Source organism: Cryptotermes secundus, unplaced genomic scaffold (assembly GCF_002891405.2).
Source record: "Cryptotermes secundus unplaced genomic scaffold, Csec_1.0 scaffold3159, whole genome shotgun sequence".
Lineage (NCBI taxonomy): Eukaryota > Metazoa > Arthropoda > Insecta > Blattodea > Kalotermitidae > Cryptotermes > Cryptotermes secundus.
The window spans coordinates 93,245-110,552 of NW_019735023.1; the positions used below are offsets into that span (position 1 = coordinate 93,245).

A 17,308-nucleotide genomic window follows, 5' to 3' on the forward strand; every position below is an offset into this window, starting at 1 on the left:
TATAAGGAAATTATACGTGAAAAGCATGTAAATTCACTTGTAATATAATATGATTATATTCAGATTTTGAATGGAAAATACGTGTTAAAAGTAGTCTGTACTTTCAATGTATGTTGCTTTTACAACAAACATCATGTGTCGTGTTATTTTTACCAACATTTTTGCTTAAAGCGAGGCACGACGATAGGAGGGGGGTGGTATATCACTGGCAGTTTTGACACTAAAAGTCGATCACAACCTCTTTGAAGCTGGACATGCCTGCCGTAAGGGATGGTCTCCTGTCATCACTTGGCCCACAATATTGAAGTCATATGGAGTGAAGGTATGTTTCTGACGTGCAAGTTCCTATAGTTCAGAGTAGTATTCAGTTTCAAGGTTTGTACCACCTGCAATATCGTGCCTTTTTCCAAAACCTGAATATATTGCATTTTTGTAACTCTACAAAATTCCATCCAAAAGACTACGAGGAAAATGTAAGTTAATATTCAAACGAAAAATGATAAATCCCAGTACATGGAAACGAAGGCTTCGCCCTTCACACCTGTTATGAGAATTAAACTCCTAAGTTCTGTCTGCAGAATGATATTTTCTTTATTTGTGTGCCTGTAATAAGGCAAGTAATTTGAATACATTCACATATTAAGCTGTAAACAGATTCCAGGCAGAACAGAACTTTTTTTTTAATACCGGTAGCACTTACCTGTGAAAGACATGTGAGTTGTGCACGCAGAGTGTAAGAAGAGCAGACCCAGCCAGCACACAGCCTACCGCGAAATACTGTACGTAATGTACTTCCTACTCGCCGATAAGGTCTTTAACGTCTGTAAGTGCTACTCTGAGCACTCTGAGTTCACCTTTCTCTCCGCGTCAGTGTCCAAGCATATCTGGCGCCACGAGTTGGATGACATCTCTGTTCTTCACGCACTCACTTGGTACAGTGCGTGCCATCTATAATCTAAATGGCGAAACTCTTCGAAATTCAGGCTCCACAAGTTAGACCCGCACGCACGCACACAGTACACACAGAGTAGACCAGTGTCGACTGGGGCGGACGGTTTACTTTAGCGTAGCAGAACCGGTCACTGCTTTCAGACTCTGGCAACCCAAAATAAATATCCTTTAACTTCGCATACTTATCACCTACATTCCACAACAACACATAACACAAATACACCTAACTACGAAGTGCCATGACGGGCATGAAGGTGCTAAGCCCTTGACGTTTTATCATGGATATTTACTTCCAACGTACTGAGGTTTGACCAAACAAGCTTGTAACCGCTTGCGAGGATCTTGTGTAAAAGGTATTTTTTCCCCCTTGGCACTACAGCCCCAGTGGGCCTAGGCCTACCTCCATGAAATCCGTTCACGTGTGAAAGGTATATCAAACGAAAATAATGTACTAGTCTGGTTATTGGGTTTACGACTGCACCTCTCATAAAATTCTCAACACAAATAAATCATATTCGAAAACTTCAAACTCTACCCAATTATGCCACAACCTAATCTTTCACAATGTCACCACCTCCGTGCCGGATGTAGGCCTAACTGTTATTTCATAATGACCCAGTTTGTAGAGCCTCGTTCATATTCGTCAAGTGAGTATGGCGTTCACGTTGAGGAATGATTGGCTTTATGCGAATTTTATTATTATTATTATTATTCCTCTGGGCTCTTGAGTTTTCACTAAATAAGTAAGAACTGAATTCAGTTCAATTCTTATTATTATTGATACGCGTAAAGTAAAAATAAGTAAAAGTAACCCTGTAACAGGCCGTGAAGGTCCATAGGGTTGTGAGATGTTGTGGTTCCCACATTTTCCAGACAATCGGCTCATAGATGGCCGAAAGGTTGACAGCCCTACGCGCCGGCCGCCCTTTGCCCCGAAGAATATTCCTGGTACTCATTTCTGTTATAGGCTGAGTCGACCCCAGGGCCATAGTGCGGCTGGAAGAATTAGGTCAATTGAAAAAATCCAATGACCTCATCGGGACTTGAATCCGCAACCTTCCGGCTTGTAGCATAGTGCCTCAACCAACTACGCTACCGCGTGCCCCTATTGAGAAGCTTTGGCTATTTTTTATCTTTTGTTCTTGTATGTTTGCGTAAATAAAAAGTATTGAACTGAATTAAGACTTTGTTGTTAAAGTGGCCAATATCAGTCTGTCGTCATCATTTTCGTCATTATTATATCATGCAAGAAATTCATAACTTCGAATAAAAGTCAGGGCCGGAGCAAATTTAAATGTCGCCCCAGGCACCATGAAATTCCGCTCGCCCCCCCTCCTCATCAGTTAAACATAGATCACTGTTCTGAAACTTCGTCACAGTTAGACGTAATGATACGAAAGTTCTAGGCACTGACGAGAACCATCATTGTTGTCACCAATTCTAATACAATTTTGTTGTGCATTGTTAGGTGACATATTTAAACGATGGTAATGATAAAAACAGAAGCAACAGTAGGATTTAGTTTTCATTTAGATGAAAGGGAGACAAACTACAACGTATGGTCCCTAAATCTGTGCCGCTTCAGGCTTCTCTCGGTTCGCCTGTGCTGTCCTAATTTGGTAGTTGTCTTCGAAGTTTCGGTAGATATGTGGATCTCTCTATAGCCTATCAAGTATGATACTCGACAGGTTTTCTGTTGTATTCATTAGCCCTAGCCTTTCACAGGTGCATCTCTGTTAATTAGATGTAAGTGGAGATAAGGAGATCGGAAGCATCAATATATATATATTAATTCAAAGTCCTTTCGAGATGTCGAAGGGTGAAACTACAAATCTCGTACTGTGATCGTAGTCAAAGTTCCAGCTCAATATTGCGTTAGGTAGTGAAGTTTGTTTTACATGCAGCAACCGTCAGTAAACCCCGAATTCCCCCATCCCACTTACCCTAGTTTAGTAGTTATCAGTGCCACTTACTTGTCTTGATAACAGCCTGCCATGTTGACGTCGTATGTAGCCTACAAAATACTGCACATTGTCGTTATGGCGGTGTATTTGTAATAGTTTTCGTTCAGTCAGGACACAGAGAGTATCTAATGCTGATGATGATTGACAGGTTCAGAATTTTCTCATCAAATAATCCAATCAAAGCACGAACTTATAGAAACATATTTTAAAATTAACTAGTTTGAACTAAGACAAATGTAATGGTCATAGCGCATTGACTCCAAGTTACGTAATTAGACTCTTCATTTCCTCCTTGCATATGTAATGATTATTCTGTCACGACACGATCACCAGAATCTCATTTGTGGTAAGGAAGTATGAAACGTTAAGCTGAGGTTGGTCAGTAAGGTAGGAGAGACTCTTGACATCACACATACAACCTCTTAATGCTCGTGAATATTTTATGTACAGAAGTGGTAAAAATTAGTTATAATGCTTGGTAAAAGCACTGATGGTGGTGATGATGATGATGATGAGGAGGAGGAGAAGGAGGCTACTACGGCGATGACAACAATGATAGAGATCTGTCGGACTACAAGTCTATACTATATGCTTATGACCTCTGTTCAGAAATCATTGTTGATGAGTATAGTAGGATCTCATTGGGCGCCCATTACACCATCATGGACGCTTTGATCGTAGATCTAATTATGTTTTAATACTTCTATTCATATTTACTTTGTTTGAAAAAAGTTAGACAATCTTCTGGAATATGACCACCTTGCAGCCCAATTAAAATTCATCAGCGTTTCAAATGAACGCACTTCCTTCATCTTGAGGGTTGATGAGTAAGAAGAGCAAGCAGCAGCAGTAAGCAAAGTGAAAGCCGTGCAGCTGTTTCTCTTTTACTATCAAGTGTTTGGCTTACCCATCAAATCTGAAGGTCGAGAAACTGTGTTCCTTCGAAACGTCGGTGAACTTCCAGAGATATATGGTTGTCACATCCCAGTAGGTAAAAAAGGTAAAGTTGTCCTTGTGCTTAACTAATTAAGCACTACGCCATGAAGACGTATGGGGGAGTGGATGTATAGATCCACATTTTCTTGACCTCGGTACTAGCTGGAGGTGAGTGGTCAGTTTAACGTTTCGGCCGTTTTACCCCCAGGGAAAGAGCCCCCGGTACCCGTTGGATAGGAGGTTGGGTGGACCCAAGAGCCGGTCTGGGCGACGTGGAGAAGAGGAAATTCTTAACACTGCCGGGACTCGAACCCCGACCCCTCGGTTGTCCAGACCGTAGTCATCGCTATCCCATCAGTACTCCTCATAGTCACTGTTATCAGAGCCTCAGATGTCTCCAAGTTGTTGTACAGTGCTCAACGTAACGGTAGCTGATTTTAGTTACCTCTTTCAAATGGTTTCAGAATAATTTTCGTGCTTTGTGTATCAGTAAATCTTCGCTATCTCTCTCATTCAAGAATAATTGAATCTTTTCCAGAAACATGAAATATAAGAGAGCTATCACTTTCATGGGTTTCAACTGCCGCCTTTCGAGCTTCATTGGCGAGGAGCGTATGAAGACAATCATGAAAACGGTCTTGAAAAGAAATTAGTACCACCTAGCCCATTACTGTCATTACTATTAACTTAAAATGAACCATTTTTTTTCACACATTTAATATACTTAATCTGCAGAATCTGCAATAAACATGTATGTTCAATAAGTACTGGCTCGTGAATGAGTTATGCTCAGTGGCGTAACTCACTCGTTTTTCTTTTGTTCCTTTAGATATCATATTAATTCTTGTGTTGGTGGTTTTAGTCAAGTGTGTCTGGTACAGTTAAGATGGAGTGTCTTTTCAGTCTACGTGGTGTTTCGCTATTGCCTAGTAGGTTCACTGTTAGTGCATTAGTGTTGTTTTCTAATTTTCTTAAGAATTTGTTATACCACTTCTTTATTTCACCGACCATTGTGTTCATCTGTAGATCTTCGTGGATCCTGTGGTTGTTTATGTACCAAGGTGAGCTCAGAATTGATCAGAGGGTCTTGGATTTGAAGCACTGAAGGATTTCGATGTTGGAATTAGAGGCTGTCCCCCATAGCTGATTCCATAGGCCCATGTGGGTTTGAGTACTGATTTGCACAGGTGGAGTTTGCTTTCTGTTCATACTGTTGATCTTTTTCAGAGTAGCCAGTGTATTTTTTTTCGCTTTTAGGTTGAGCTGTTTTCTTTTGGTTTCAATGTGCTTTGCCCGTGTCAGTCTTCTATCAAGATTATATGATTAGTGGGGGGCGGGTTGAGTCCAACTGGGTTCACTTGACACAGCGGCCACTGATTGGCCTACTGTAACCTACCCCGGGTTATTATGATGATAGAGAATTTGGTGGAATGAAGATTGGTAGTGGAAACCGAAGTACTCGGAGAAAACCCGCCCCAGGGCCACTTTGTCCACCACAAATGCCACTTGACCAGACCCAGGATCGAATCCGGTCCGCCGCCGTGGGAAGCCAGCGACTAACCGCTTGAGTTATGGCGCGCTTATATCAAGATACATGCCCAGATATTTCACTTCGTCTTTTATGGGGTACAGCAACATTGCCCATTTGCACTGTCGGACAGGTTTGGTTGCGTAGGATGAATGTAATATGAATGAATATGTTTGATTTATTTTAATTCTCCATTTATTCGCCCAATCGTCCATCTAATTGATGGTGAATTGGAGTTTCACTGAGGCTATCGCTGGCACTTCAAGTGTGGCTAAGACTGCTGTAACATCGGCGAAGGTAGCAGTTGTTGTGCTGTCTGATGTCTGAAGGTCGTTTGTGTAGATAAGATATAGGACTGGTCCTAAAACACTTCCTTGGGGTACTCCTGCTTCAATTTTCCTCAAGGTTGTGATTTCCTGTTTGAATTTTACTTGAAAGGGTCTCTCTGTTAGATATGATTCTAATATTCTGTAATATGCATGGGGAAGGATTTTTCTGATTTCGAACAAGACGCCTGGATGCCATACTTTATCGAAAGCTTGTTTGATGTCTAGGAACGCCGCAGAACAATACTGTTTTTTTCTGAAGTTCCTCTTCTTATTTCTGTAATTCGGTGTACGTGTACGTACTTGTAAGACGGTAGAGTGTTCTGTCGAAATCCGAACTGAGGGTCCGGGAGGGTTCGGTTTTCTTCTAGTGTCGGGCGTGATCTCTTGAGCATAGCTTTCTCCAAGATTTTGCTCATTGTCGTGAGTAGACTGATCGGCCTGCATGAGCTGGCTTCATCTAGCGTTTACCAGGTTCCGGGATCATTATGATCTACGCGACTTTTCCACTGAATTGGGAAATCCCGTTCTGATAATTGCGTTGCATTTAGGTGTTAGATGGATAATGCCTTTTCTTGGCATTTCTTTCAAAATTCTCCCTGTAAGTAGGTCATATCCAGGGGCTTTTTTTGGGTTGAGATTTTTTGTATTGCTTTTTGGATTTCCCTTGGTGTGAGGAATTTTATTAATTACTAGCTGTGCCCGGCCACGCCTTGCTGTGGCTAAGTCTGCCCGTTCCTTCCCAGTTTCATTTGAAATTACTCGACGCATTGCTTCCGCTTCGCGAGTACGACGACCTAAGCTTGTTCTTCTGCGAGGCATTATTTGGACGAAATATTTCAATTCAAACGCAGATCAATCGACACAGCTCAATCCCACCTCCAATTGCACTGAAAAATAAGGAGAACAGTTAAGAAAACGAAATGAAAAACAATGAAAAATAAACTATACTCACGAAATGAACGCTATGGTAAACGACACAGCCCAATTCCGATTGCACCTTCAAGTCTGGCTGCACGTAGCTCTGCTGCTTCCTCGGCATGTATTTGAGCCTGTCTTTGTCTCTTTCTCTCGTTCGCTGATGCCCGTTCTTCTCCAGTTTGATTTGCAAATGCTCGACGCATTGCTTCGGCTCGGCGAGTACGACGACCCAAGTTTGATCTTCTGCGAGGCATTATTTGAATAAACTAAAGCAGATCGATTGTACTGATGAAGAAAAAAATGTTAGCAACGGGCCACTGTTATTGCGTTTCCATGGAAGTATACGCTGTTCTAGCGTTACTATTGAAACGACTGCTGCGAATGCAACGTTGAGTCAAAATTTCGAAGCGCACGGACGGGATAGGGAATACATTATCGAAGAGTTAGTTTCATCTGTTGCTTAGGAAATGCTAGCAACGGGCCACTGTTATTCCACAAGCTCTAACGCTTGTCGGAGGGCCTCGTTTACCGTCTTCTCCCCTCCCAGCAGTAGCTGGAACTTTATATAGGCATCTCGTATTCCTTATGCGAAGGCTTTTCCTGCCTCCCTTCCTATGTTGTCAGCAGGTAGACTGGGGTAGGCACGACGGGAAAGGAGTTCAATGGCCGTGGCAAAATCTTGCAGGGATTCTCCAGGTCTCTGCGTCCTCGTTCTTAATTGGCAGTGGTAAGCAGCTGCAAAGTGTTGGTCCCCGAAACGGTCTTCTAGAGCCTGAAGAGTTTCCTCATAAGTTGTATTTGTCGGAATGCCGGGTAGTATTTCCGCAGCCCGACCCTTCAGGGCAGTAATTAGGTATGTCGATTTTTCCCTGCCCGACCATTGGTTGTGTTCTGCCACGGTCTCGAATTGTCGCCGGAACACGCTCCACGTTGAATTCCCGTTGAATGTCGGTGGCTGAGCTGTGCTCGCGACGATCGTTGACGTATTTCCCCGCTCCGCCTTCATTTGCACTATGTCCAACCGGGCCTGGAACTCGCGTTTGGTTTCGTCAATTGCTGCACAGGTTTTCGTTAGTTCTTCCTGGATATTTCGTTTGTCGTGTTCAACGATCGCCAAAATGTTTTCAACTCTATGTTGGATTTTATCATCCAAATCTGACCGCATAGATCGCATTTCGGCCTTGATTTCTTCCTTGTCGGCCCTCCTATCGGCCGCCGCCTTTTCCTGATTGGCGTCTAATTTGGATATTAAATCTTCTTTGTCTGTCTTCCTATTTTCTTGCATTGCCTTCATCTCTTTCAGCATATCGTCTTTATCAGTTTTCCTATCGGCGTATAATTTTGCCAACATGATATTTGCTTTTTCTTGATTGAATTCTAACTTCTAACTAGATTACGGCGGTAACGTGTTTCGTCTCATCCGTTGGTACTCAACGGCCTTCTGTTCATCTCCGGAGAAACGCGTTCGTTGTTTCGGCATTGTCTACGCAACGGCTCTCTAGATTCAATTCAATTCACATTCACTAGATTCAATAGCAGAATTTCCTTTGATCAGAGTGTAGGCGATTAAAGACATTTAGAAACGAAGTTTGGTTACAGGTTTTCAAAATATCTGTTCAGGTCACAAACTGCAGTAACAGCAAGTTTATGATAACCTAGCAACGATAGTCTCGAACTCCAAGTATTGTCGCATCTGGGATTGAGAGTTTGTAACATCAGCAGACGCCATGTTGGAAGAAAGTAATACTTGAAGTGTTGGTGTAAATCGAACCCCTGGAAGCGAGTGTTAATGACGCGTTTTCGTTGTGTTCACTGTTATATTTTGAGTAATTATTATACTTGAATTCGAGCATTTTTTAACCATGAATCGTAGTGAAGGACTGGTGCAAAGACGAAACGTGTCACGAGAAAATGGAGAAGGTGTGTCCAAAGATTCTCTTGATTCTGATGACAAGAAGTCCACCGAGAGAGACGAAGACTTAGAAGATGGAGATTCGAAAGAAACTAGGCTAACTCTTATGGAAGAGGTTCTTCTATTAGGACTGAAAGACAAAGAGGTCGGTTACTTTGTATCCCTTTCCGAAATATACGATGCAATTATATACATTCTTTCGTAGTAGATAAAATCAGTATGACGTATGTATTTATAACATCAGAATTAATGGATGAAAATGTTCTGTTTATTTACTGTGTAATTTCTTCTCTTCTAAGGGCTATACATCATTTTGGAATGACTGCATATCTAGTGGACTGCGTGGGTGTATCCTTATTGAGTTGGGAATTCGTGGTCGCATCGAATTGGAAAAAGCTGGCATGAGGCGTAAGAGTCTCCTAAATCGCAAGTTACTTGTTAAAAGTGACACACCGACAGGAGATGTTTTACTTGACGAGGCCCTGAAGCACATGAAGGATACAGATCCACCAGAAACTGTACAAAGTTGGATTGAATATCTTAGTGGTAAAGTATATCACTTTGAGACCAGTAATATTTGTTTATATTCAGTATTTTAAGTTGTCATAATATTTTTATCCTGAATTGGATTTGCAGTTGAATGGTTTATTTTATAAACAGTGGTGTTTATCATGTGAACCATTTAAGGATATACTCTTCAGTGTAATGTATCTTGCAGTCTGTAATTTTCCATGCGTAACATGTGCAGCAATGTCATTTTTCACTTCATGAAGTCCATTTTTGGAAAATATAAAGTTGGATCATAAATGGGTTAATGAGAAACATATCTGTTCATATTTACAGGTTGCATACATACTGTTGTAAAAATAGTCATGTCAGGCTTATTCATTAAAATATTAAAATATTAAAATTAAATTTTCATTTTAGTAAGAAATATCCGTATGTATAGCTATTTACAGTTTACAGTGCATTGTTTCTAATTTCCCAGTGGCGCAAACAGATTCCTTTTCACTGATAACATAAGTGCAATCTGTTCCAGTTTTGGGACCCACATAACATCTGGTGATGAAGAATGCATGAAAGATTTACTGAGATCAGGGGGAGGGAAAAATTTTGGTTGAATTTCACTGTCATTCACTTGTAACACACATGCAAGCTGCAATTATAGAGACGGATGCGAAAATGATGGTTGAATGAACTTTTTGTTTGAGAATGCAGAAGTATTTGAACTTTCCTGACCCTTTTTTTGAGCATTGTCATTTTGTTGCTGTGCTCTTCAGCAGTTTAATACTGNTTGTCATATTAACAAGTTACCCCCTGTTAAATACTCAGATGTGTGGTGAAAGCAAAATAGGTGATTGATTCTTCACAGAACTTTTTGTTTGAGAATGCAGAAGTATTTGAACTTTCCTGACCCTTTTTTTGAGCATTGTCATTTTGTTGCTGTGCTCTTCAGCAGTTTAATACTGGAAAGGGATGGAATCTTTGCAGTAGCCTTCACCTAAAGTTGTCTTAGTGTCATGATATGCAGGCTTTCCTTTCATGCTAGCCTCAATCTCATCACATGCACCCACCTTTTCCATGTGATGGTACAAAGAAGTGCCACTCAGAAATGATACAAAAATCTTTTGTGGTAGCAGAAGTTGGTGAAATTTTTTGCATTTTTATACTCTGAGGTGACACCATCAGAAAAATAGAAAGTCTTGGTCACATCTTTCAGTTCACTAAAAAGTAGGTTGCATAATTTGCTTGGAAACAATGTCACAGCTGCACTGTCAAGTTTTGTGCAGTATGATATAACAACAAAAGTAGTGTACTCCGACCATTTCATGTTGTGAATAACAGCTGCAAATGGACAGAGAGTTGCCTGAGCACTGTTTAGAAGGAAGCCTTGTACTTACTTCTTGTATGATGGTGTTTTTTTTTTCCAGAAAAATCTCACTTTATCAGCAGTTTCTCAAATTTTAAATTCTCACTTCACTTCTTTGTAGAAACATGATTGCTCACTGATATGTTGGGATTTTGGACTTTATCCATCGTCCTGGTTTTTAAGATAACAAATAAAAACACGACGTTTCGGAAACTGGATCTGTTTCCGTCCTCAGGTGAAGGAAAACACCTATTCAGTTGGGTCCCTTAGAAAGAGCTAGCCTCAATCACTGGACAAACCGATGTCACAAAACACAAAGATTATAAAAACCTGAGACCAGGCTAAGTCCATGAGAGCTCATATGAAAAATATTCATAACAAATTGTAGCAAACACTTACAAGCGTGGAACCCTTGTAAGATCCAGTTTCCGAAATGTCGTGTTTTTATTTGTTATCTTAAAAACCAGGACGATGGATAAAGTCCAAAAACCCAACATATCAGTGTGTTATACACCATCGTCAGAATCCTATAGTAACTACTAACATGATTGCTGTTGTGCTAAAAAAGAGTGATGAAACAGTACAGAGTTTAACTCTCAGGTTATCTTGTACAAGTTGTCTGCAAATCTCTGTTAAGTACTTCTGAATAGGTACTCAGACCCTAGACACATCTCACAGTCTCCCTGGTAGCTAATTACATGTGGCACATTACAAATAATTTTAGGCAGGCATAAATTTTTACTTGCTTTTAATGTAATGTAATGTATGTAAGGGGTGGGCCATAAAAACTGACCCTCTGCCCACACTGCGACCTTCAGTGATCTGTTGTGCTTCCACTTGTATTAGCCCTTTATTAATCCTACACTTTTAAGTGCAAGACTGTGCTTATATGGGCATCATAAAAGTCACTTGGTTCCATAAAAAAGTGACCCAAGTGACAAAATCTTAAATAAGCTCTGGCCTCACAATCACAGGATGTGTGTGGCTGATTCAGTTTCTTGTAGGCACCTTTCACAAGTTGGGTTATCTGTCAGTCCCAACTTGAAAAGGTGTCCTTTTAGATGGCAGTGTCCAGTAAGTAATCTTACCATCCATCTTAGTTGATCTCTGTTTAATTTCAACAGATTCTTTGTTTTTCTGGCAGAGTGTCCTGATATAAACCTCTATGCCTCTTTGAGTCAAATTATGGATTCCCAGTATTTTTATGATTTCTCTCAGTGCAGTCCCTGATTGCTCTTTGGCACCTCCAATTGAGATGCTGAAAGCTGGTTCAGGTCCTGTTACTTACTTTTAACTCAAATCATATGATTTTGCACCTGAAATCATGTTTCAGATGAATGGTACACACACAGACTATATGCATACCACTTATTCCAGCCAGTACACTTTTTTTTATCTGTAGCTCTATGAGCTTTGAAAAGCCAATCAGCTTCACAGAATTAAATGAAATAAGCCTCTTATAGGTTACACAGTGCCAGTTATTTCTGAAGGTGAATCTTCTTACCATTGGAGCTAAAAGAGAAATCTTTTGTCCCTGGCATGATCCTGCTGATTTCCTCATACATGGACTGTCCAGGATCCATTAGGACTCATTTTTTTAAATTTTTGCCTTGTAATGCCATGTGTTGGCGAGTTGTGGCATTAAGATTATTGAAGTTTCAGCTGTGCTTGTCTCTAATTTCAAAGCACAAGCATCACTACATCGTGTGTTCTTACCTTGAATGTAACAGTACTGTTCTGACGCTCGTTGGAAAATCGTTAACAGAGGGCCAACATCAAATTTTGTTTGAAGTTAGGCAAAACAGCCGGAGAAGCGTACAAAATGATGAAAAGTGTGTACGGTAGTGATTGTTTGAGTCGCTCGAACATTTTTCGAAGGTATGCTGTATTTCATGATGGCAGGGAGGACATTGAAGACGCTCCACGTGCATCAAAGCCGAGAACAAGTCACACTGAAGAAAATGTGAAAAAATGACCAAAATCCTTGCATCATACAGATGCGTTTCTGCAAGACTCATCAAGGAGCTTTTGGGAATACCAAAAAGTACTGTGCATCAAACTTAGCCAAGGATTTGAGTAAACGGAAGGTCTGTACGCGATTTGTACCGCACAAGCTGTCAGGCGATGAAAAACATGCCAGAGAGGAACACTGCAAAGACATGGTGTTTTCAATATGAGCCTCTCACAAAGAGGCAGAGTGTAGCATGGTTGAGTCCAAAGAAGCCGAAACCAAAGAAAGTGCGCATGCAGAAGAGTTGAGTAAAGACACTGCTAACTGTTTTCTTCGATTCCAAAGGAATCATTCACAAGGAATTTCTGCCAGAAGGTCAGACAGTAAATTCTGATTATTATCTCGGAGTCCTCAATCGTTTGTGCGCGATAATTCTTCAAATTCGACCTGAATTTCGAGAGCAAGGTTGCTGGTCTCTCCTCCACGACAATGCCCCACCCCACAAATCGAAGATCGTGCGCGATTTTTTGGCCAGAAAAGGGATCAGGGTTCTTGATCATCCTCCGTATTCTCCAGATTTGGCCTCAGCAGATTTCTGGTTGCTCCAAAAAGTTAAGTTGGCAATGAAAGGAGACCGTCACGACACCATCTAGGACATCCAAATGGAATGTACCACAGTTTTAAATGCGGTTCCACAAAAGGAGTACAGTGACTGTTTTTGAAAACTTTTCAATCGATTCCAGCTCTGTATTGATTCAGAAGGAGACTGTTTTGAATAAAAAGAGTGAAATTTTGAAAATAATTCACATCTTGTATTTTTAATGAACACAGTCCTAGCATAACCTGTACACATTGTGTATACGTAAAATTGCGTCACCATTTCTGCTGTTTGCAGGAGGTAGTTGCTTGAACCATATAACTGGAGGTTTTGATCTCTTTGTCAATTTTCCTAATTGACCAGCTCTTTCAAAAAGAAACTCAGAATTTGAACCTTTTCACTCTATTTTTCTTGTTATATGATTTTTTGTTTCAACTATGGTGGCATCTATTCATCCCCTGAACTGTCATTCCCACTGGAGTGTGTTAAATTGAATATTTTTTCTTTTCATGGCTCCTTTGATTTTTCTTTAATTTTCTGTTAGGATACTTCACCTGTGACACCTTTTTAGAGGAAAGTCATGATTCTTCTAATGAACCCGCAGTCCTCTTCAGGGCAGAAACAATTTAGGTCACCTCAATTTTGAAACTGTTCAAATCTTTCTCCTTATTTATGTCATCTTTTGAGCTCGAAGAGACAGCTGCTTCATTTTCAAAACTTTGGGCATATTTACTGAAGTTTTGCTATGTTTACACAGATTGTTTGACCTTTCTGAATACTATGAACCTTTTTTATTGTCCAGTCGAACTCGGGTCCACTTTTTTTAAACTTGCCCTGTGTCTGATGCACAAATGATTACAACAGTTTTAAACATTAAGTTCTTGTGTGGCACTTGCAACTTGGTAAAAATAAAAATTAATTTTTCACTTGACCGAACCACTAGAGAATTTGCCAGGCAAGGAAATAAAACTTGACTATCATCAGATATGAACTGAAAGGCTGAATGAGTAATGATGTCTTGCAGTTTATCTGTTACTCATTATGACTAGTCAGACCACTGACAGACAGGAAATCATATCTTCTTTTCATTACTTACCACTTATGTATTGAAATTATTGCTGACTGTTGTGGGAAGAAATTATATAAATCTAGGCAAACAGTTTTTCATTAAAAATAAGGTCAAGGTCAAGTTGTTAATGTGTCCTAAAATGTTAGTGGCATATCAAATGAAAGTCCCACTTAATTTCTTTCAATTGATGCTAGAATGGGCTCTATATCTTAATTAGGATCAGAGTGAACTAGAGTGTGGGGAAATTTAAAGAAAACCTAACAGTTAGAAATTCTGTTATTTTTGCAATTAATGGATACAGGAAGGTAAAGTTTCATATATATCACTTCCTGAGGAGGAACAAAATTGCAAAATTTTATTACAATGAGACTGGATCTTGAAAATTTTGCCCCTGTACTGTGTTGTTTTGACATGGATTGACTTACTAGTGTAAAGATTAAACACGTCAAAATTTGTTATGGTGTACCAACTTTGAATTCTGAAAGTTCACTGACGGAGTGGAATGCTCAAAATTTGTGCCAAGGGAACCAGTATTGAAAAATTTTTTTAAGTAATTCATATGGCAAGTATTTTGTGTCGTGTACTGTCTCTTATGGTATGAGCCTCTTCTATTGAGAAATTTAATATTGTGACATGTTGCGCAACGAAGGACCCCTACCTCCCCAGCGGCACGTGGCGGTAACGTAGCGCTCGCGTAATAGGCGAGTCATCACCCCGCCACACTCCCCGCGGTGACGTCATGAGCGGAGCCGAAGTGAGCCGAGCGGAGCCGAAGTTAGCTGAGGCCCAGCAACCTGGTAGCTATGCAGCGCGAGTCAACAGCGGTGACGTAACAGGATGACGTGGCCCTCATTACGCAACAGGCAAGCACTGCGGCTATATAAGTGAGCTGCACAGCGGCTGCGAGTCAGTTGTAATGTGACAGTTGCCGAGTGTGTTATCAACAGTTCTCAAGGCAGCAGCCTGCGAGTTGAGTTGTAACGTAGCAGTTGCAGAGTTGTAAGGTGGCCATCGCCGAGCTCAGTTCTGAGCTAGTTCCGAGCAAGCCTACAAGCGAGTGTGTTATCAACAGTTCTCCAGTCAGCCGACTACAGTTGGAGTATAGCAGCCGTCGCGGAAAGAAGAACCGGACGTGTGTGTGATTGTGTAATTGGGAGTGTGTGATACAGTGATACATAGCTCCCAATTACACGATCACACACACGTCCGGTTTTTCTTTCCGCGACGGCTGCTATACTCCAACTGTAGTCGGCTGACTGGAGAACTGTTGATAACACACTCGCTTGTAGGCTTGCTCGGAACTAGCTCGGAACTGAGCTCGGCGATGGCCACCTTACAACTCTGCAACTGCTACGTTACAACTCAACTCGCAGGCTGCTGCCTTGAGAACTGTTGATAACACACTCGGCGACTGTCACATTACAACTGACTCGCAGCCGCTGTGCAGCTCACTTATATAGCCGCAGTGCTTGCCTGTTGCGTAATGAGCACCACGTCATCCTATTACATCACCGCTGTTGACTCGCGTTGCATAGCTACCAGGTTGCTGGGCCTCGGCTAACTTCGGCTCTGCTCGTGACATCACCGCGGGGAGTGTGGCGGGGTGATGACTAGCCTATTACGCGAGCGCTACGTTACCGCCACGTGCCGCTGGGGAGGTAGGGGTCCTTCGTTGCACAACATGTCACAATATTAAATGCAGGGTACATTCATCCCCTAACCAGATTGTAGCAGAATCTACTAGTGGTTTGTGAGATGAAACTTAAAACACATGCATATGACCTCCATATTATGTAAAGAATGCATCAAATTTCCAAAAATATAAATTGCCTGATTGCTAGTAATAACAGATTCCTCTGTGTTAGAAACTGAACTGAATATTTAGATACTTCTCAGAAGATAATCATGCTTAAAATCCAGGAAAGAAAGCAGATCTTGTAAGCATCTTCACACTGAACACACATCCTCAACTCCAGAATTCACAGTCACTGCATGAAACTGGCAGAACTTTCTTATATGCTCCCCCCCACCCCCACAATCCACTTTATCAACTGCATGATATAACTGAAATTTCCAAGACAATGGCACCAGTATATTTCACCCAGCCTGCACATAGGTGTCTATATGAAATTAAAATTATTTAGCCATTATTCCCCTTGATCAAGGAAAGTGAAGTATCTTGGAATTACTTTTAATTGGAAGCTCCTCTGGAATGAATACATTAATGTATTAGCCAGTGAGACACTGACAAGAATTTCAGAGTGGTATCGCTGTACCATTCTCAGATACCACAGAAACCTTTCATCTTTCAGGAAACTTCAATTATATATGACATGCACTAAACCAATAGTCCATTACAGTTTTGAAGTCTGGGTCCACACACACGCACACAAGAATAAAATCCAAAACCTTCAGATGATGCATAACAGATGCTTAAGGATGATTGGAAAGTGTCCCAGAACAAAAATAGTTGACTTCTTATTTGCGGATTTTTAAAGTGAGTGAATATCTCCAACTTCTAACCACATAGGCATATGATAAAAAGAAAATCCACCTGAACAGTCTAATAAGACAGCTGTGTGTGGAACCTATTGATCATAGCTCTCTTAATATGCATAAGAAACCATGGGATATGTACTTTTCAATGAAATGAGACATGTCAGGTATCCAAAAAGACAGGAAGGAGCATGAGGACAAAAAAAAAAATGAACATGGGGAAAAGAGGAAGAGAGAAAAGGAATAAATAAGCTGACTGAATTAGAGGACAATTTATACAAGGGAGTACCCAAAAGAAACCAAACTTATTTTTTTTTTAACTTATTTAATCAAATTTTAAGCACAAACCTTCAGTCCCCTTCAAAGTACTCTCCACTTACACTAATACACTTGTCTAGTCTTTTCTTCCATTTTTCAAAACATTGTCTAAATTCATCTTTTGAGATGCTTGACGGCGCCTCCGTCGTTCTTCCTTCACCTCAGCAACATCAGCAAAACGCTTTCCTTTCATGTCTCTTTTCATTCGAGGAAACAAAAAAAAGTTTTGATCATTTCGGGACTCTTCTTTCAAAGCACAGCATGCTTCCACGCGACCTTGTTTTTTTCAGCAGTCAGCAGTCGTGGCACGAATTTTGCAGCCACCCTTTTCATTCCCAAATCTTCTGTGAAAATTCGCTGAACTGAGCTCCAAGTCACTCCCGACAGCTCCACAATTTCTTCAATGGTCCGTCGTCAATCTTCCTTGATGATTTCACGAATTTTTTCAACATTTTCATGTGTTCGGGC

At 40.8% G+C, this 17,308-nt stretch overlaps 1 protein-coding gene and 1 long non-coding RNA gene across 4 annotated transcripts in view; one reads left to right on the plus strand and one right to left on the minus strand.

Annotated features, from left to right (window-relative positions):
* Window positions 1-803, minus strand: part of LOC111869246 — an 85,867-nt gene extending 85,064 nt beyond the window's left edge. For all 3 annotated transcript variants that reach the window (XR_002843636.2, XR_004513529.1, XR_004513530.1), the window contains exon 1: window positions 701-803. This is a non-coding gene — a long non-coding RNA (uncharacterized LOC111869246). The remainder of the gene's footprint in view (window positions 1-700) is intronic.
* A 7,363-nt stretch (window positions 804-8,166) lies between these two features.
* The window catches only part of LOC111869244 (Golgi phosphoprotein 3 homolog sauron), a 21,538-nt gene continuing 12,396 nt past the window's right edge, over window positions 8,167-17,308 (plus strand). The window contains exons 1-2 of the mRNA XM_023860622.2: window positions 8,167-8,683; window positions 8,838-9,084. Of these exons, the coding sequence (XP_023716390.1) occupies window positions 8,489-8,683; window positions 8,838-9,084 (442 nt within the window). The 5' untranslated portion in view covers window positions 8,167-8,488. The remainder of the gene's footprint in view (window positions 8,684-8,837; window positions 9,085-17,308) is intronic.